At 42.4% G+C, this 22504-nt stretch overlaps 1 protein-coding gene across 1 annotated transcript in view; it reads left to right on the top strand.

The window, feature by feature from the left end:
* The first annotated feature begins 2652 nt into the window (after positions 1 to 2652).
* LOC116869544 (lateral signaling target protein 2 homolog) overlaps positions 2653 to 22504 on the top strand; it is a 91268-nt gene continuing 71416 nt past the window's right edge. Inside the window, exon 1 of the mRNA XM_032860881.1 lies at positions 2653 to 2708. Coding sequence (XP_032716772.1) covers positions 2665 to 2708 — 44 coding nt within the window. The 5' untranslated portion in view covers positions 2653 to 2664. The remainder of the gene's footprint in view (positions 2709 to 22504) is intronic.

The raw sequence follows: 22504 nt of genomic DNA on the forward strand, positions 1-22504 counted from the left end.
TGGACAGTAATGAACTTGGACATCACTACAGTAGTGAACTTGGACAGCAGTTGGAGGGACTCTAGATATAAGATACAGTGAGTAAAGGCAAGGGGGGAATCGCTAATGATTCCAAAGTTCAGGGCTTGGACATAGAATAGGGAATAACAGAAGAACAAGACTAGGGAGGATTTCAGAGATGTTATGGGGGAGATGCCAGTGGAACATGTAGGAAAACTGGTTGGAAGTTTGGAGCTCAGAATAAGGTGTGAACATGGTCCTCACTCAAGAGGCTGTATGGGCAGAGGATATCTTGACGGCCATATCAAGATCTGAGCCAATGGCAATTCTTAGTAAATGGAGTGTGGAACTTGGGCCTACACATTACCTGTCAAGACTCGCCTTAGTGATTGCCAAACTTAGAGTTCTGTTAGTTATCTATTGCTACATAACATATTACCCCCAAAATTAGCAGCTTGAAACATTTATTACCTCTTGATTTCTAGGGGGCAAGAATCCAGGTTCGGCATATCTGCTTTGCCTCAAGATCTCACCACATGATATAATCAAGGTGCTGCTGAAGCTGCAATCATCTTAATGATCATGTTAGTGGGGTCCATTCCCAGGCTCACTCATGGGGCTCTTGGCAGGCTCAGGTCCTCCTTGGCTGTTGGCTAGAGATATCAGTTCATTGTCACATGGACCTCTCCTTCAAGTGACTCACAACATGGCATCTGAGAGAAAGATGGAGAGAGAACGAACCTAAAGAAATGCCATAGATAGTCTTTTTATAATTTAATCTCTGAAATGATATCACATTACGTCTACTGTATTTATTTTGTTAGAAGCAAAACAAATCCAACTGCAGTCAAAGGTAGAGAATTACACAAAGCAGCAAATATACCGAGGTGAGGATCGCTGGGCGCCGTCTTAGAGGCTGCCTCCTACAAGTACTACAGAGATAAATTGAAGCTATTCTACAGCACTATCACCATCCCCAAACACCATTATTGCCATGTTCCTTCACTACTTACTGTTAGGAAGAATATGGAATTGAAAACTGTAGAATGTCAGACCTTGAAGTTCTCTTCAAGGTAATCCAACTCAGAAACTCTAAATGCAATCTAAAAAGATGTTGCCATTCTCCCTTCTCACACTCACATGAGACATAACCAATGGTTCCATTTGCCCTCCCACAGACACGTTAGACTTAACTAGTCATCCAAGCACATTTTCCCACTCAACCAGGATCTGCCCTCAGACCTTCCCACCCAAGCCAGTACAGTACACTCAATCAGTGAACTATATTTTCTGTCACTGATCCAGTCCAGTCTTCTCATTTTACAGAGGAAAACTGAAACTCCAGAGAGGTGAAGAAGTTTACCCAAAGTTTCGCAGTAGGCGGCAAAGTTGAGATTTGAATTCTGATCTGATGCCAATGTCTATTCTCTTTCCATTGCACATGGTCTACCTTACAACTCCACTGTTGGCAAGTTACTGTTCCATGCAGTATAGATTTCCAATTCTAGAATTTAGACAGTTGTGTGTGAATGAGGATGTGTGTGCATATATCCTCTGACATATTCTATTGTTTGAAACAGTGAACCCAGCCCACCCTCACATGTTCACACATAGGAACACACACATCTATGTAAATTTGCAGGTATATGTGCATACATTTTCCTGTTTCCATTCCCACCCAATCTGGTAATCCCACATCACTGGGAATGTTAACAAATTGTTCTCAGCATCCAGTAGAGGAATGTGCAGAGTGCCCAGGGGGCGTATCTAAAATTTAAAGGACAGGGACCAAGGCAGAAAGTACTCATCATCTATATACTCCTTACACAACACGGGGCTTGGTCTGTGGTGTGGCATAAACACTGGATGAATGAACACATGAATGAACGCTTACATGAGTGGAATCAGTATTTCCCAATCATTAGTCATTCAGGCACCACTTCACTAGTTTTGCCATATATCTAGGTTATGTAAATGTAATGTTTCTCGTTAAATTGATTCACTTTTTAAACCCAGATAATTTTTTTAACCAGCATAATTTGCCATCATAAATAGGAAAAGGCTTCTTCCTAAGTCATATATAAATAAATTTATATCTATTTTAAAAATCCACGGCTAGATATCATCTTGCATTCTACTAGGAGTGAGTGCACTGCAAAAAATAAGTGAATATAAAATCCCACAGCACATTCACGTTTGGGACTGGAGAGATGGCTCAAGAGGCCCTTTAGAGCCAGGGGCAGTGCCTGCCAGAAGGAGCCTCACAAGAGTAATTGGTCTCTTTAACCCTGGGGAAAGATTATTGTAAAGTCTATGAAATATAAGTGGGGTGGAAAGAGGCGTGGTCAAGGTAGCAGCAGATGAGAATCCATTAAAATATTCTTGGGGGAGGCTCTTCTCACTCCCTGCCAGCCTGCTGGTCGCATTCATTCCCTTGCTCATTCATCCAGCACATTCTCAGTGACGATTGTGCCTGGTCCTGAACGAGGCTCTATGGAGACCCAAAGAATAACAACTCAAGGGCTCGCAATCTAGCAGGGCAGTGAGAACTGAAAAAACAAACAAAACTCCTTCCTACCCTGACAAATGCTCTAATGGGGACACACACAAGATGTTCAAGATCCTGGGGAAGCAAATGACATTGCTTAAGAAAGCCTTCCCACGATGCCCAGAAGAGGTAACCACCTGCTTCTCGTTACAAAGGACAGGTATGTAAGGGCGAGGGCTGGAGAGGTAAAAATGCACTTGACACTTGTGTGCCTGAATCACTGAGAACCAGGGCAGGAGCAGTAGTCATAGGAAAGGAAGTGGGAGGGGACGAGATTAATGATGAACCATGGGCTATGAGGGGCTGGCAGCCTAGTGACAGAGACTGGAATTTATCTTGAGGGCAGAGGAGGCCACAGAAGGATTTTAAGGAGAGAAATGAAGGAGCTAGTTCTGTACTTTAGAAAAGTCACTCAGAGGTGAGTATATATATGATCAGTTTTCTCCTCTGGGCATTGGTGTCCGGAAGTTGCTCCAGAAGGATAGCAAGAGAATGGAATTAACACCAGGGTGGGGCACTTTGATTTCACATGGAAAGGCCAAATACTTCTATGGAATCAAAATACCACCACCCCTGCATTCCCATCCTCTTTCCTCTACCCTTTGTCACTCACTGAAGCCCAATTGCCCTAGGAAAGAAGATGTCAAAATAATTTGGAAGCATTTAATTCTGCTGGACAGATTATGTTGTAGTTTAAAACCAACTATAGTTAATTTGAATACAAACCAATAAGAATGCCATACACAGAGTAATTAGTTCGTCTAATAGAATTTAAAGGAGAGAGAATTTGGTCAGGGGAGGTGGAGGTGTCAGGCTGGTCACGAACTGTGTGGATTTGGGCAAGTCTCAACTTGGCTGGGCTTCAAATTTTTTCAGGTTTAAGATGCTAGGATGGGTTCTGAAGATCCCTAAGACTCTTCTAATTCTGATATACTATGCTTTTAAGATGCTCTATACTTCTTGATGATGGGAGTTCTGTAAATATCTGGTCTGACAGCATTCTGGGTACGTGAATTAAGCAGTGCAAAGGCTCTGGGGCAGGGGTGAGTTTGCTGTATGAAAGGAAAGCCAGAAAGCCAGTGTAAATACAGCACATTTGATCAGTGGAAAAGTAGTAGAATATAAGGTCAGAACGGTAAGCTGTGGCCAGATCAGGTAACACCAGGGAGGCCATTATATAGTCTGAATTTTATTCTCAGTAAAATGAGAAGTAATTGAAGTCGTTTTGGGAGGACAGGACATAATTCCTTTTAAGAAGAACACTGGCTGCTCTGTAGAGAACAGAACTGGGTGGAAGGAAGAGGGAAGAGTAGAGGTAATGAGATCAGTTTGTAGGCTTTTGTAGTCCAGTCAAGAGACCTAGACTAGAAGTGTTGCTAGCCATGGAGGGAAGTGATGAGATTAAGGTAAAGCTGGCAAAATTTGCTGATGCAGGAAATGAGGGGAAGAGAGAAATCAAGAATAATTTCTAGGTTTTGAAAAAGACAGAAAAGAATCAAGAGTATTTTGAGGGGGAAGGAAACCAGGAGTTCTGTTTTGGCCATATTAAATATAATATACATAATAGATACTCCAAATATTCAGTGGGTAGTTTGGTATTTCATAACTCATGGAGGAAGTGAGGAGAAGAGAGAAATTTGGAAGTGATCAGATTGTATGAGGTCACCCAAGAGTAAATGCAGGTGGAGACAAGGAAACAACAGAGAGCCACACTGAATCTTTGAGTTAGAGCAGGGATCAAGAAGCCAGCAACAATACTAATAATGGGTGATCAGTGAAGGAGAAGAAAATCCAGAACATATCATTCCAGAAGAGAACAGAGCGTTTGAAGAAGGAAGAAGTAAACAGCTTTGTCAGAGTTCCTAAGAGTTTGAAAGTGGTACTGAGAATTCATCATTGGATTTGACAACATGTTGTTTTGGGTGACATTGACAAGTATGGTTTTAAAAATTGTTTTTGAAGGACTGGGAGCCTAAAGCCTGATTAGCACAGGTTAAAAAGGGAATTCAAGGTAGGAAAGTAGAGAGAGCAATTATGAATGGACAATTCTTTTTAGGAGTTTGTTTTAAAAGAGATGGAAAATATAAGGTAAGACCTGGAAGGGAATGTGGATCAAGGGCAAGTTTTGTTTTCTTAAGATGGAAGATAGTAAAGCCTGTTTGTCTGGTGATGGCAGTGATCTGTCGAGGGGGAAAATGAGGATAGAGAGAAGACAACTGCAGGAACAAAGTCCTAGAAAAGGGGGTACGGGGGCACCTGGGTGGCTCAGTGGGTTAAGCCTCTGCCTTCGGCTCAGGTCATGATCTCAGGGTCCTGGGATTGAGCCCCGCCTCGGGCTCTCTGCTCAGCGGGGAACTTGCTTCCCCTGCTCTCTGCCTGCCTCTCTGCCTACTTGTGATCTCTCTCTGTCAAATAAATAAATAAAATCTTTAAAAAAAAAAAAAAGAAAGAAAAGAAAAGGGGGTATGCTCCAGTACATCAGTGGAGGTATTAGTCTTAGTAAATGTATGAACAATTCTTATGAGTAAATATATAAATAGGAGGAAGGCTGAGTCTGTAAGTTAAGATAGCAGATTGGTTGGTAAATTTGGTCATGAGAATAGCTGTATATACCATCAGCTCATGACTATTTCTTTAGTCAAACAAGAAGCAAAGACTTCACTGGAAAGTAAGGAGAAGGGAGCAGGGAAGGAAATTTGAGAAATGAGAAACCTTGACCATGGATGTCTTAAATGATGAAAGAGTCAATTGACTGGACAAATGTGGCCAGATTGCCAGGTAGGGTAGAGGGCCCACTTGAACTGGAGGCGAGACCAGTGAGCATGACTGTTTCTTTTCTAGCCCACAGTGACTGTGGGATAGGTATGAAGAGGGCAAGACTGGGTTCAAGGATTGTGCTTTGCTGGTTGAAAAAGATGGAAGAACTGGGAGGCTAAGAAAATGAGGGTTTGCAAGAGGTTGGTTATAACTGTGGGTTCTGGAGTCTAAACTGATTGCAGAGTGAAAAGAAGGCATAAAGGGATGGGGCACTGAAAAGGAAGGGGATCCATTGATGAGAGGTCCAGAGGTGGTCAAATAACATAGGGAGCAGGGACTAGAAGTGTTCTGCTACAGAGTCTGCCACTTCCTACTTGAACAAACATAGCATGTTTTTGTTTCTCATTCTTATTTTCCTCATTAGTGAAGCAAAGATAATAATATCTACCTTAACAGGGTTAATACCATAAAAATATGTTGTTAAATAGTTACTTTTACCAAGTGATAGAATACTGGCACACAGTGTTCACTCAAAATCTTCTTTATAAGGTTTTACCCTTTTAATAGCCAAGGCATCTATATAACTTGAACTATATCTACGTGATGTCAAATAGCTTTATAAATAGGAAGAATTCAGGCAACAGCTATGTTGCTTCTATACCCACTGTCACTTCTTAAGAATTTGTCTAAATACCTGGCATTATGTAAACATATCCTAAGTCATTTTGAATTACCACCTTTATTTTTGAAACTATGGAGGGGTAGGTGGACTGGAAATGGGATATGAATTCATGCCCCTCAGTTTTAGGTATATATCCAAGCTTTATAGAAAAAGATCCTTCTGGTGTTTAAAGTACAAATTTCAAATCACCATGTTTTCCCTCATTTGCTCATTATGACAATGAGTTAAATTATACTTCCTGGTAAATGTTTTAAGACCCATAGATAAAATAGCAATACCATAATCACATTCCAAGGAGCAAGCAATACTTAGAATAATACTAAATTTAACAACCCCTCCCCCCCTTAAACTTATAGGTGCTCCTGTATTTCCTCTCCTGGCTCCTAGGCTAGAAAATCAAGAGGCATTGAAGCTCCATCTTTCCTCTCTCTCACCTTCCACATCTGGTTGATTATCTATTCCAGTTGTCAATCCCAGGTCCCAAATAGCCTTTCTACCTCCCAGCACCATCTCCATGATTACTACTTCAGCTCGTCCTCATCTTTTGACTGTTTTTTCACCAACCTTCACCTATTTTCCTCTACTTTTCCTTCCTTCTGAGACAACTGTATTGGCATTTGATCTTAATCATTTTGTGTCACTGACCCTTTGAGAATAAAGCTGGACACTCTCCTCAGAAAAACAAACCCATATACACATAAGACAAAACTTTTTACCTATGAGTTTAAGGTATTCATCTCACTGTATCTGTGAACCTCTTAATGTTCACCATGTGACAAATGTTATCATCACTGGTCCGCAGTGGGTTTTAGAAATCACAACCCTGACAGCATTCTCTTCCTAAATAACTCCGTATGTAAGGATGTCATTGAAGTCAAGATTCCTCAGTGTAGATGCAGTGCTCATCCAAATCTTGCCCCAGATTTTCTTCCCAGACTCAGTTTGTTGCATCTGTGAATCAAACATATCAAATATAAAATCTTGCCCCATGCTCCACATTTCTCTACTTTTGGTAACTAGCTTGATGCCTACAGTTAAAAAGATTGAATAAATGTTTAGAGGGGGAAGGAAGGAAGAAGGATGCTTTTTACTATCTTTTTTTTTTTTTTTTTTTTTGGAGAGATTCAAAAGGCAACATTCTCAAGAAGAACATGGGAGATGGCAAACATCTTTGGCAAATACTAATAACAACTTTACAAATCCTACTAATGTCGTTCTCCTCAGCCCTGCTCACTAGATCAATACTGGAATCTATTATTTTAGTGCATTTCCACCTCCATTCTCCAACCCCTATTTCCCCAAGGACTCTACAGTTCACTGGGTTTTTTTGCTTATTAAAGTCATACCACTGAGTTCTCATTCAAAAATGTCCTTATAACATAGTGGTTGAGAGAATGGGCTCTGCAGTGAGAAAGTCCAAGATGAGGATCTTGGCTTTGTCAGTGATTGGATGTATAACATAAGAAACATTATTTAATATCTCTGAGCTTCCTTTTCCTTATCTGAAAGATTAGTATCTGATCATATCTAGGTACATATCTAGACAAATATAAATGTAGTATTGTATCTGGGTAAAGAAAACATTACTTTCAAATTACTTAGCACATTGCCTGGCACGCAATTAATGGTTAGTAAGTGTTAGCTATTTTATCCTAAGACTCAAACTATAGCCCAGGGGCTAGATATCTTGTGGCCCCTCAGAGAAAAACCAACACGTTTGTTGAACACTTACTATGTGCTAGCTACTTATAATCCACTGTCTCCTTTAATCTTCATGGTAACCCCAAATTAATTTATTAGTAATCCCTTTTAAATATGAGGCCACTGTGGCTACAAAATTTCTGTCTTGTGCCTAAATTATAGGGAGAGTGACTGGCAAGGTTGGGATAAATAATGTCCTGTGCTAGAATCTGATCTCCACAGAAGCTTTGGACTATCCTTACTCAAGCTCTGCGTTGCTTATGAGTAAACTCTAGCATTATGTATTTTGTCAGAGATATCACTCCTGTGTTCCATATGGCTGCACAGACCAGGATTAGAGACTAAATGTCCATATAGAGCCTATAAAAGCTTGGACAAAAATACAGTTTTCAGGCCCATCTCACCGTGATGTTTTATAGTTTTTCACTCTCTACTAAGCAATACAGAAATGTTTCTAGAAAAAAAGCAGAAATATTCAACAGAGTCCTGGACTGATGACTTGGTTTTCATTATAGATTTATGGAGTTAGAAGAGAACTTAGCATCCTATCCAGAATCTCCTGAGAAGAGTAAAGATCAAACATTTGGAAAAGCTTGGTTTTGCAGGTTTCATTTCTTAGAGGATAGTGGGCTAACATGGGAGCTGACATTTTGGAATAATTGCTCACCAGAAAACAAGGACTGGTTGCTAAAGTTGAAATAACGGGAACCCTCAAAGGAAGATTTCACCTCTTAAAATCATCCAGGAAGACAAAGCCAGCCTAGAACTCTTGGGAGGCAGACCCCAAACATTCAGAACCCAGGTCTGGAAGGAAAGAGGGTACAGGAAGCCTGAGATACCTCCAAACATGTGATTTTTCAGCAACCAGTGATGCCAAGGAGGATCACAAAGGTGGGAACGCTGAGAACAGTGAGAATGCATGGAAAGCTCTCTGACATGCTCAGCTTCAAGAGATGGAAATAGGGACATGTAACCACAGAATCAAATGGGAGAATGCTATAGCGCTGCCTAGAGAATCAACAGAGCCAAGACCTAAGGGGATCACCCTTGCCTGGTTTATTCCTTGCTCTGCTTGTTTAGCAACATTGATTGAGTGTCTGGCCTTGCCAGTAACTGAACAAAGACTCTTCCTCCAGTTTGAGCTTCAGCGTTAGGTGCTTCAGTCCTTTCTGATTCATTCTGATCCAGCCCATGCTTATTGTCTTTATTTTTGAGTCATGCATCTATGGTCTCCTTTCCTCTCTGATAGCAAGGCCACTTGAGTTGTGCTTTCCTGAATGAAGTAAATGTTTGTGCCAGTCAATGCACAATTGTTGTTTGTGACCTTCCTGAGGTTTCCTGTTTCCTCCTAATGCATTAGAAGAACAAATCAATACAGTCTGTGTCCCAGTACCTTGGGTAACTGCCATCTTCATGGTTACATCACTACCCAGGATGACTGTGGAACACGGTGGGGCTCTTAACCCCAGGAGGAGTGGGGGGACTGGATTGGACTCATCACAGCCTAACACAGAGACAGTGAAATTACTCCTGTCTCCCATGGAGGCACAAAGGCTCCCCCACCACGTGGTGATTTGTATTCAGCAGCAGTCCCCATCCCTTGGCACTGGGTGGATAGGGCCCCAGGAGAAAACTAAGGAAGAAGGAAGGGGCTGTTGTCCTTGACAAGGAAACGATTGATGTCTCTGCTTTCTCACCCTCTTTAAATCGAGATGGGGACAAGATTAAAAGTTCAGGCAGGAAGCCAACTGGTGACTTATAACACAGATCCACCAGCCCAGTGCATGAAGAATCCTGTGACCCATCTCTCAAGAAATGAGCTGCCTGAATATTTGAAATTTCCTCCATTCTTGCCAGAATTTAGGCTTTAAGACCTTATTATGGCAATAATTACAATAAAAATAAGACCTACTTATTGGATATCATATATTCTGTATTCTATATTCAGCATGTCTTTTAATTCTCATAATAACAGTAGAAAGTAGGTACAATTATCCCCATTTTATAGATGGAGAAACTGAGGCTCAGAAAGGTTAAGAAGCTTGATTGAGATGACACAGCTAACAAGGATAGAACTGGGATTCAGACCTAGGTCAGCCTGACTTCAAAGCACTTGATATTCCCCTGGATCACACTGGGTGATACATAATGGCATAGTTGGCTTTTCTCAAGACAGATACAGTTGAGGTACAGTCCAAGATATGTGTAGCTCCTTCTTAGTTAAGAGTATTCTGGGATGTATGCATGACTCCTCTCATGGTTTAAATGACAAGGATAGTGGAGCACATTGTCTCAGACCTACAGTCCTTCAGACTTTATCTGTGGGTCCTGCCTCTGGGGTGAGACCTCTTGGACTTCCTGATGTTTTCACAGAAAGAGCAAAGCCAAAAATGGGGCAGGCAGTGGAATCAAGAACAGATACCGACAAATGGGTCTGACATCAACACCCACCTCTAGTACAAGTAGGGAAAATGGAGCCAGGTTAAGTCGAGGTCAGATATCAAATCGACAAGATCAGACATGTCCAGGATGAGAGCATGAAAGTAATAAAAAAAAATTGAAGGTAGATCTGAGATCAGAGTTGTCAAGGAGATGAGACAGGTGGTAATGAGACAAGGTAAGGAAACTAGAAAGTAGGTGGTTCTAGAAACATGATAACCTGCATGAATAGTTTATGACCATACAGGTCTTTTCTTTAGGAGGTCCCACACCAAGCTTTGAAGGTAAACCTTGACTGGTCTTAAAGGTACAGTGCTTGCAACCTGATATCTGAGCATCCTATCTTCCCTTTTATGGAATGGCTGAGACTTATTTGCAGGAGAGGCACACCCAGTTAACTCAAATGCTTAGAACACCGTAGTGAAAGGTCAGGCATGCGATCAATCCCCTTGAGAGCCAGTTAGGTTAGCTCTGTCTCAATGTCATATCTCTGCCTTCAGCCTCAGGCAGCTCTCTGGGGGAATAAATACCATTAATCAGAGGGGGCACCAGGCAAGTTCATGTGGACTGAGCAACAAAAACCCATTCTTTCTCTTGGAAAGGATCTCAGTACTCATGGTGACTCAGCAGCATGTTCCTTTTATGAGGACAGCACAGACTTTGGGGGTTTATCACAGAGCATAACCATTTCATTTCTCTCCAAAGAAATAACAGACTTAAGATAGAATATTACTGAACTCATGTTTTTTAATTCATAATATGATGATTTAATGATGTTGGGTTGATCTTTGCACCCCTTAATTTAATATTGCTCTTCTTTCACTCAAGTACAAATAATCAGACATAAACACTTCCCAGATAGGCAGATTATTCTGCATTGCCCAATCAATCTCATTCTGTTTTATTAAATTAAAAAGAGAAGACAAAAAGCTCTGTGAGTCTCTTTTGTGCCACCCCAAAGCACGCTTCCCAGGTCTTTTAGGTAAAGCATGACCTCTAGGATCCCCAATGAAGTTGTCATGATTTAATCTGGAGAGATTACATCTCAGGCATTTTCAGTGTTGTCATGTTTCTCTTCTTTGCATTTTGCTCCCCTCTGCTTGGTGAAGTAAGCTTCAGCTGGCATTTTATGATTTGAGTAGTTAACTCTTCTGATTCTGAACAAAGGACCATACTTCATTCTGACAATTTGTACCCTCCAGGCTTTCCTCATGAGTAGTTCCTTCCCAACCTCTTTGGAGAGAAATGGTGAAAGTCTATTTATTCAGTACTCCTCATGGGTAAAGGCTCTTCCAATCTATAAATAAAACAAATTTAGATTTTACAAGGTTACTGAATGCCATGGACAGTGGACTGGCTGGTCCAAGGATTTTCACAAAATAGCCAAGGGCTGTGTATGAAGAGTCTTTTATTGTGTTAAGATCTTAACCAAATACTACTACTACTACTACCACCACCACAACTAATAATAATAATAATAATAATTTCCTCTTTGTTCTAGACTTCCTTACTAAAAAGGAAGAATGCCAAAATTGACCATACCCTGAGAATATGATGGTTGAAGGATTTATGGTTACTTATTACATTTGAAATTGGGTTAAAGCCTTCCAAGAATAAGGACTCTAATGAAAGTTCTATTTGTGCATTGAATGCCATTTAATTGAACATTTACCATGTGCCTACTGGTAGGTTTAAATTTTTACACCAGGACATTTAAAGTGATATAAGAAGAAATAAAATATCCTTATCCTTTAATAGAATTCATTGATGGAGCCAATCATGGTTTTTAATTTTTGTAATCCTTCGTAAATGTTAGAATGTAATTATTACTATTTTAGTGTAAAGGATAGAAGAAATCAAGGTAGTGTGAAATGGAAAGGACTTTTGAAATGAGACAGACGTGGGTTCACATTTTTGCCTTGGTCCTTACTAGCTGAGCAACCTTGGGAACATTCTGCTGAAAAATGAAGAGAATGATAATTCATGAGGTTCTTGTGAAGAGTATAGGACACAGCTATCAACGCTCAACAGACTGTGCCCAAAGATGCAGTTTCCCTTTCCCTTTCCTACAATAACTTATAATGATGCAGGGGGAGTAAAAGTTTAAATTGGGGGAATTCAGGAAGGGTTATGGGAAGAAAAAACATGTTACCTGAGGAATGAGTAGATCCAAGAAATCCTATAAATTCTGTGCAAAGAGAAATAAGAATATGGCTAATGTGGGGAGGAGAGTTTCCATGACCAAAGACCTAGAGTCAGAGTCAATTCCTAAGAGTAAATTAAGAATTGAGGAGGATACAGTTTAGGAAGAAGAATGGTATCAGCAAAGGCCATAATGAGGTAACAATTGCATGTATTTATGAAAAATATATTCAAGAAAATTATAGAGTAGATAGGGTAGGAGAAATAAGGAAGAGGAGAGTAAAATAACATTTATCGAGTACCTCTTATGTGCCAGACATTGAACTTCCTGTTCTATATACCTTGTTTCAATTAATGCTCATAATACTGAGATATGGATTATTAGTTCCTCAGCAGACTTAGAGAGTTTGAATTATGTGCTTAACGTAATTACATAACATAACATAGGTTGTAGAGATAGTTAAGGACAGAGACAAAATTCAAATCTAAACCTATATTACTCTACATCCTAGTCATTCAGTAGGCCTTCAGGAAAATCAACTTACTGGATCTTGTAATCATTTAAGCATGAGATGATAAAGGACTGAAATGGGGTAATAGCCAAAATTAAAAAAAAAGAGAGAGAGAGAGAAAGATATATATATGGAGAGAGAGAGATAGATGGATGGACAAATACATGAAAAATGAATAGACAGATGGATGTATGGATGTCTTGGTGAATGGTAGTATCAATACAGTGAAAGAACTGGAAAAAATAAGGCATCGAATAATAACTTTTGGTGCTAGAACATCTAGTAAAATCTGATAGCATTAATCAAGACAAAATGCAGGAAGAAAGAACAAGTTACTAGAAAAGGGGGAAACATTTGGTGCTGTGACTCAGACAAATTTTATGGGAGTTATCTGCTAAAACGCAGCTAAATGGGACTCTGCTCATGGGACGCCCAGTGCCGCAGGGACAGATCTGCCCCCTTGCCCCATGGGCAAGTGGGCCTGCTGGTGCCAGACACGCATACCAACTCAGCCTGTATGGGAGACTCGGGCTGAGTCTGCCACAGCACTCACCACATGGTTCGCATCAGGATGTGGATGGAAACAGTTTATTAGTGAAAAATTAGGAAAATAAATACTTCAAGTGTTCGGCTGGCAAAAGAACAGGTTGTTCCTTTTTCCTTTTGAACTCCGCATTGGAGTCGCTTGCAAACAGAATGCTCACAAAGCTGGCTGTGCGAGGACTCCAAGAATGCCCTCCACCTAGAGAACCCTCACTCATGCATCAAGTCCAGTTCCAGCAACCTCTCCTCTGAAACCTTCTCATCCATGTGGACCTGATTGAATCACTTAGTGAAACAGGAATGCCAGGTTTCAGAATTTCCTTCCCTATACTGTTCCACAGTCGTGTGGGTCATAAGAGACATTTTGCGTGAGTTTGGGCTAGTCAGATTAACAGACTCCATATTCATTTTACATCCTGAAGGTCATCACGCGTGATGTCACTTCTTGGCTGACTTGTTGCCATGGGGCAGTAGGCAGATCAGTCCCCTCTGGGTCTTCTTTCAGTCTGTCCAATTCCTGGGTCCCATGCAGGTGTAGCAACATGAGGAAAGACCTCCCCCCGGCACTGGACTCTCACATCATTGAAGGTGAAACCTTGAGAGCAATGAGAGACAGACACAGGTTCCAGGTCATCTCATCGACCCCACTTTGTCCCTGCTCTCCTCCACTTCACATCCATCTTTCTGACCCAATGTATGTTCCATTGACCATGGGCTCCACAGCCAGTCCCAAAGACCAGGGATCAGTAAAGTACAGCCTACAGGACAAATCTCTTTTGTTTTGTTTTGTTTTGTTTTTCATAAAGTTTATTGGAACACAGTCATGTTCATTTGTTTGTGAACTGTTAGGGGCTGCTTCTGTGCTAAATCAGCAAGATTGACTAGTTGCTATGTAGAGACCATATATCTTGCAAAACCTGAAATATTTACTGCCTGGCCGTCTATGGAAAAAGTTTGCCAAACCCTGGCAAAGACAATAGTCATACATGGACTGTTAAACCAGTTCCCATAATTCTGTAAGGTCAAATCCCTACATATATATGCATATATATATAATGTGTGTGTGTGTGTGTGTGTGTGTGTGTGTGTGTGTGTGTGTCCACATGTAGGAATATACCGACGTTTATCAGTTTTGCTTCTCTGCTCAAACGCTGACTGTTAAACAGTCTCTACTCCATCCGATACTTGTGAAGCAGGAAAGTTACCACAATATTTTGCTATTAAAGCACTTGCCATATTGTATTGTAATTGGTTTAAATCTCTGTCCATGTAGTCTCCTTTACTCAATGAACTCTTAGAAGCCCTGTTTCTCCAAACACATTGTTCAATAAAAAGTCATTAAATGAGTAAAAAAGTGAATGAGCAAGCGAGTGAATGAATAAATGTAGAAAAGAATACGTGGATGTTTCTCTTCCCCTCATTTGGTCTCTCTAGCTTCTGTAAATGTGTGTGGTCACATACCAGCATTCGGAGCCAGGATCTGGCAGACTGATGCTCAGTTCGCAGGCTTGGTGCTGGCCCAGGCTGCTTAGCATGGCGGGCCACAGAGCTCCTTCCTGGGGGCCGTGTGGTCCTCCATGCTCACAACTTGACAGGGCCCAAGTCCAGTTCTGGGCACACAGTGCTCCACTTGACAGCGGTGCTGCTGGTGGCAGACAGCCCCATAGTCACCGCGGTGACGATGGCCCTCTGCCCCAGCTGCTGTAGGAGCGCTGGCAGGTGCTGGCAGAGCGGGCGCTGACTGGTGGAAAGCACCTGGTCTGTGCCAAGCATGTTCATGCTCATGGCCTCAGTTGAATCTCCTGATAGCTAAGGGCATAGAGGAGGACTCATTGAGGACCAGGATTCTCCATGACCCTGGTCAGGTCACATGACGGCTTTGTGTTTCACTTTCTCCCCTATCGAGATCTAAAGTGCTGTGATTTTGTGATTAAGAACTCGGCATCAAATCAATGGCTTTTGACTCCTGCTAACATAGGTTCTGTCTGCCCCCATTTTGCCTCTCAAAAAAGAAGCCTCTTCAGAGAGGAAAATGAGAAGGGAGTGCACGATAACAGGAATAGATCACTATCCTGATACTGTTGTAAATAAAAATAAATGTAATTGACACTTACTAAGCACTCCTGTGCCAAAATCTCTGCTAAGCATTTCAGATGACTATTAGTTGCTACTGTCTTCAGAAATCAGATTTTGTGTGTGTGCGTGTATATATATATGAGTGTGTGTGTCTGCGTCTTATAAGACATGTGGCACACACAGGAAAAGTCAATTCAAATAGTGTTCATTTTTTTTGACTACCCTATGTCACATGTGCCATTTCTGCATATATACATGCAGAAATATACATCAATATACATCAATGTATAATAAAGATATCTCTATGTTTCTATATATATCAGTTAATCTGTATCTCCATTGTTAATTTTTAATAACAGTGATAAAAATCACACTGATATTTACTGAGTACCGACCATGTACCAGGCATGTATACTTCATAGATTTCACTTAATCTCGTAACAACGTTTCATAATGGTTTCTGTCCCAGTTTTACTGTGGAAGAAACTGAGGATCAGAGAGCCTAAGTAACATGCATGAGGTCACACAGCCAGGAAGTAAGAGAGCCTAAATTCAACCCCAACCCTGTCTGAATCTGAAGTGCAAGCTGTTTCTGCTGTGTTGAGTCGCCCCACGGCAGTGTGTCTGGAAGGACTCACACCGTCCTACAGCTGCGTGAGCACAGCCTGGTGCCTTGATCTCTCATCCTCAGAGCAAGGTCTTAGACAACATCTTAGGAGCAAGATCTGTGGCCACAACCCACAGCCAGACACTTTCAAATAATAGCAAGTGCCTCGAACACATGAGAAAGACTTACTTACTGGGTCAGTGTCAAAGCCATAAGGGAATCAGGGATCAGCACCCACACTGCTCTAGGTGAGAACACAGAGCCCACAGAAGAGAGCTGCTGGTCCTGTTTCGACAAAGGTGGAGTTTAAACTAGGTCTCTTTATCAGGTCATCTTTCTTCTCCCCTGGTACTGCCTCCTCTGCACTCCTGCTCTCCTCGGGAAATTGAGTGTGATTGTGTGTGAGCATGTATGAGCGGGTGTGTGTGTGTGTGTGTGTGTGTGTGAGAGAGAGAGAGAGAGAGAGAGAGAGAGAGAGACAGTGGCAGGAGAGTGCTAGGCGGAGAGGAGACCCAGTTGAGGAAGAAAGCCAGGAAGACTAGTATCTTTTTTAAAGCCAGATAAAGCCTTTTAAAGGGCAGGCAAGAACGGCAACATCTTCATGATGGTTTCCCATCCTGGATTGGAGCAGACGCAGGCCTCTGAGTGCTTTGCTGAGGCTCTCCACCGCCGCTTTGCAAACCCTAGAATGGAGACTACAGTTAATGAACGCACCGGTGCTTTGGAGGTAGCAAAGACAAAGCAATTGTGTCCCGAGGAGCTGGGGCCGGGGCCGCCACTTCGTTTCCTTTCCCATGGGAAATGGGACCGTCCCCAGCTTGTTGGAGCTTCTGTGATCCTATATGTCTGTCTCTCTGCCTCTCTCTTCCAAATGTGTTCAGAATCTAATGATTCTCCTCCTAGCATGAATTGAAGTGATCCCTCTACACACCCCCACCCCAGTCCACAAGGATTTGTCAGCGTGAACCCTGCAAAAGCTAGGCGGCCAGAGCAGATGGAAAAGGAAGAGTCCAGGGTGCTCCAGATTCTAACCCTCCAGTATAATAAATAACACGTGAGATGGGGCTGGAGGGGTGGACAGGGGAAAGATGCATCATTCACTTTCATTGAGGTCACACTGCCCTTCTCTGCTCTTTTCAGAGAAAAGCTTTTTTTTTTTAATTCATGCATGCCACACTCACTCACACGTGCAGGCTCCTGCAAGAAGCCAGCAAAGCATTTTGGTCATCTATAGGCCACTCAGCTTCTTCAAAGTTGAGTAAGATTAAAAAAGCCCGACATCTCCAGTATTCCCCAGCAACGGTTTATGTACCTGCATAGGCAGACGAACAAGAGACTGGGGGATGCATTAAAACACGTGTATGTATATGATGGATAGGAGAGGGAGAGGAAGAAAGGGACAGAGAGAATATGATACAGATCAACGTATTTGGGGAGTCTTTTTGTTTTAGGCCGCAGTGGTAGTGCGTTGGAAGGGTTCTGGAATTTCAGAACACAAAGTAGCAGTTTTAAATAATGAGAGAAGATTCCGCATGGAACGCTCATCTGGCTGTGGCAGCCTGTGACTGAATGAGAGAAAAGTGCCCTAGAAGCTATTCATTACGAATTCACTGGAAGCTCTCAAACGAGGCTGGCAGAAGCTGAAATTGAAGTGGTCTCTGACCTAATTTTCTTCTGCATGAAACATCTGCATCAAGGCTCTCTTTGATGTATTCCACTTGGCTCTGTCTACGGGATTGTATCACATGGCCTCCGTGTTGCCTCCTTATTGAAAGACAGTTCCAGCCTGTGCAAGGTAATGCAATGTTACTGTTACCCAAGCTAATCACTCAATGTGCTCCTAAAATAGAAACAATAGCAGTTCAGAGACAATGTTGTCTGCGGGCTGTTCTGCAGCCTGGGCTCCTGGTTTTCCAACTCAGATCTGTGGTATTCACCTCATGTGATTCCAAAACAAAGGAGAGGGAGAAGACAGGCAATGCCATGCAAGATAACGTTGAAGGACCCGCAGCTTTACATGTGAGAAGCTCCATCTTATCTGGTCCTTCAAACCATTGACTAGGATTTGGGGACCATTTAAAACCACGCAGAGCAGCCCTGAGAGACATCTGCCCTAAGAAAGGAAGGATCTCTTGATGTGGGTGTTGCATTTATTCTAAATTCAGATTGACACCCTCGAGTCAGATAGACAGAGAGAGAGAGAGATGGATGTGCATTGAATGTCGAGTGTTTTGTGATTCTTCAGTGATCTATGAACTACCTTTAAAAATTGTCTTTCCCCTCTTAAGTTCTCCCAACCTAGGTAGGATGCAGGAGTGAATTTTAAAAGGCAATAATGATAATAATCTTTTTTTAAACAACTGTAATGAGCATCTTCTTTATCCTGGCAGAATAGCTCTTGCCTTTCTCCATAAAGGTTTGCGGCACGGACTTCGTTAATGGTGTGCTGCTGTCCCCCACCATCCAGGCATTATGTGAATAACGGTGGTGTCTTTGTGTCCCACCCCCTGAAGAAGAAACCTTTGAAATTCTAAATGACTGTGCTGCAGGTTTTAATGTCTGCTTCTAAGAAAGAATTGAGAAATGCTCACTCACTGAGCAAGATGCAGCACGCCTTTGAAAAGCCTTTCTGCCTGACTCCTCTGTCCCACGAATTTAGATGAATACACATTCTTGTAGACCCCCTAGTTCTCTTTATGCCAGAAAGAATTACAGATGTGATCAACAGCCTCCTTTAGCCCAAATATTGATCCCCCCTTCTAGTGTTTCTGAATCAAACACAGCAATACAATTAGAAGAATTTGGAGGCCAGGAGACAGGGGATGAGATGGTTCTGTGCTGGGGAGGACACCGTGAGAAAGAGTCAGACATGTGGGTGCACGTTGTCCTACCTTTTATGGAAATCTCTGCAGAGAGCCCATTTGTGTTGGGGCCACAGGATATTTATTGATCCTCCAGAATTAAAGCAAGTTATCCTCCTCTACCAGGAAGGCTTCCCTCATTGCCCTGACTCTACTAAGGCTTTACAAGTGCTCAACTTGCCAGAGCAACTGTGTTCTCCTCTAGCAAAGCACTGTATTGTCTGTCTTGTCTCCCGGGCTATGATGTCTTGAGGGCAGGCCCTGTGTCTTTTCTTTGTAGTCACAATGTCCGCCACAAGTAGGCTCACTGTAACTGGCCTGAAACTTTTCTGGTTTTAGCATGAAGAGGTGGGTGTCCTGGGAATCCCCTCATCCCTGGGAAAACCACAGGTACACAGCATGTGCTCAATGAGTGTGTGAAGTGCATCAGTCAGAACAATGTTCATCACCTTTGTTTTGTAAGTAGAAAACTCCAGGGTTCGTGTTGATCACCCACGGTACTGATTAGTATTCATCACCCACGGTATCCCTCTGCCAGAAGGTGAAAATGTCAACACAGCCTAACTCTCCCAGTCGTCATTCCCACCTGACACGCAGCAGACCTGCCAAATCCTGCAGTCACAGAGTCAGAGTTCCGGGCTGGGAAGAGGACCCGAGGCCATCGGGGGCACAGTGTGGTTCTGTGCTCTGCTTTCCGCAAGGGTCTCATTAACAAATAGGAGACATCGCTTACAGAGGCCTGAGTTGTCATAAGGTGTGGAGAGGTATGGAGGTGTGGAGAGAGAAAGAGAGAGAGAAAATTTGAGGGGAAAACAGGAGGGACGAGGGAAAGTCCAAACTCCAAAAGGCTGGTGCTCAGCTTTCGTGGAGATGCAAGGATTATCGGGACCTGCAAGTCCCTGTACGGTCTGGCCCAGCCTCCCTTTCTCATTTCATCCCCTATCACTGCTTCTTCATTTACCGCCATTCCAGCCAAAGAGGCCTCCGTGCTACTCCTCAAACACACGCATGCAACCCTACTTGGAGTGTACCAGGTACTAAGTACTCCCCTCCTTGGAGGGTTCTTCCCCTAGAGATTCATGTGGCCTGCTTCATCGCCATTCATCATGGCCCTTGTTCAGAGATCTTACCTTACCACCCAGTACACGTGAACACCTCTCTGCCCACCTCTGCTCATCCCCGACCCTGGTTTAATGCCCCTCACAGCCCTTACCCCCTCCAGACGCACGGTGTATTTGATGATGGTTTACCTAGAGCAGTCCTGTCTGAGAGAACTTCGTGTGACAGTGGTGAGCTCTACATCTGTACTCTCCAGCATGTTAGCCACCAGTCACAGGGGGCAACTGAGAGACTTAAAATTCAAGTATTTGAGTACTAGATTTGCTAGTGAAATTGATGAGCTCAGTTTTAATTTTTTAAACTTGTATTCCTTTAATTTAAATTCAAATAGCCATATGTGGCGAGTGGCTACCAGTGAGGTTCCAGAAAAGTCCTTGAGAGCCGGAATTATTTTCTCTTTTGTTTCCCGTCATACCTGCCCATTCCCAGAGCAATAGGAGGCCTTTGATAAATCTTTTTAAAATAAATTGAAAATATGGACGTAGAACAGCCATCTCTGATCAGGGAACAACCTAACAAGCCAACCTAACAACCTAACAACCTAACCAGCTAATTCTAAATTTGAATTATCCCAGTCATGGTTCAAAATGATAACGTGTCTAAGAAGACCAGTCAGTGGCAGAAGTTGTCAAAGGGGCTTTCTCTAGTCAAAATATGTTACCCCTTGTCCCTGAACCTCAGTTTCCTTATCTGTTAAATTGGGAGTATTTGGCTCTTGGTATTTAGGAGCTCTGTCACTGAATAGGTACTCAATACACTGAGTTCTCCAGTGACACAAAAAGCGTATGTGTAAGCATATGGCTCTATGTAGAAAAGCACTTTGAAGAATGCTAATCTGTGATGCTCTTGCCAGTGATTACTATTTTAGAGGAGGGGGATGATTTATTTTCATTACGAAATGAGTCTCTGCCTCAAAAAAAAAAAAATCTACAACAGAATTCTCTTAAAATAGCTAACTCCTTGATGCTTTTTAAGTAAGAATAGATCCTTGAAAAACCCAGGGGCCATGCAATTTATTACACAAACCAAAGCAAGGTTCACCCGAATTTTCAAGAGAGCTTCAGGATGTTCCTTTGGCTTAGTTACTTTCTCATGACGTCTTCTTTTTCTAGAACTTTGCTCTAATTTAGTGGCAATCTTGGAAAGGTCTGACATTCATTCCTTCTCTTGGTTTCAGCAAGTTTTTATAAAATCCCAAATGTGCCAACCACTCTTCTTGACACTGGGAATATACTTCTACAAAATGAAAAACTGAGTAAGGTAATACATGTGAAGCTTTTAAAATAGTACCTGACACACTAAGCAACCAGTAGTAGTTGTTGTTTCTATTGTTGTACAGAACTTGGAGTCCAGCAGAGGAGGGACAAAAGAAACAACTGAACATACATATGACCAGAACTAGCTCCAATGCAAAGTGCTATATAGCAAATATGAAATAGGTGTAGCCTGTGACCTTAGGAACAGCACCTGACAATTTGCCCCAGCATGGCCCAGTGTCCAGCCATTAAGTAGTGGGATTTCTGATCTCAATTACAGAGGTAATAAGATCTTGCTTCTGGAATATTGTTGAGTCGGCCCCAAGTGGCTTATGAAAAGTGTGGTCAGACCACTTAAAAAGACAGAGAATTATTATTTCATCTTCTTGATTGATTTTTTTTTCCTACTGGCCAATTAATATTGTTTAGTAAATGTCTGTAGATATGGCCAAAAAACAGAGTGATAGGGTTTCTGGGGATGGGGGCTACTTCACATTAGGTAGTCAGTGACCGCTGCTGCTAGGAGGGGAGGGGATAGTCGACAAATGACAAGGAGGAACCAGATCCAAAGATCTAGGGGCACAGAGTGAATTCCAGTTAGTAGACATTGACTGAAAACTGCTTGGGGCAAATCTAACACTGGGGCAATGGAAAGACAAGAAGGAGGATAAGACAAGTGTCTCCCTTTAGGGACTTCATAGTTCGTAGGGGAGTTGAAATGTGCCGCTAAAGCTGAGAAAGGTGAGGGCTATTGGAGAAAATCTAAAAGAACTGAGTTGGAATGAAGAAAGGATCTCACTCCATCTCACTTGGCTGCCTCCCCTTTTTCATCTTGCTTCCCCTTCTCCCTTCCCCCTCCAACACCACCAGCATTCACCCGAGCTTCCCTGAGGACAATAGAGAAGAGCTCTTGATGAGGCTGGGGGGATTCTCCTGTCTGCCTCCCAGCCCACATTTACCTCGCTTTGACTCTGCTCGATGGAAAATAAATCACAACCACTCCATTCCCAGTCCCTGTCCCCAGGGAGCTGAGCCCTCACCTCCTCCCTGGAGCCTGCCTGCGACATGGGGTTGTCAGGTACAAAGAGAAAAACCTTCAGAGACCCACACCCCATTTGGAGAGTGAGGAGGGTCAATGGGAATAATTGCCAGCCGCTGAATGTGAGCGGCTGTAGAGGGATTGGAAGGAAAAGGTTTCAGGAAGGAAAGAAAAAAAAGGAGGGAAAAAAGCCCTGGCCCCCTCCACTCCCCCCTCTCCCTG

The sequence above is a fragment of the Lontra canadensis genome, unplaced genomic scaffold, assembly GCF_010015895.1.
Source record: "Lontra canadensis isolate GAN:19392208 unplaced genomic scaffold, GSC_riverotter_1.0 scaffold19, whole genome shotgun sequence".
Classification (NCBI taxonomy): Eukaryota; Metazoa; Chordata; class Mammalia; order Carnivora; family Mustelidae; genus Lontra; species Lontra canadensis.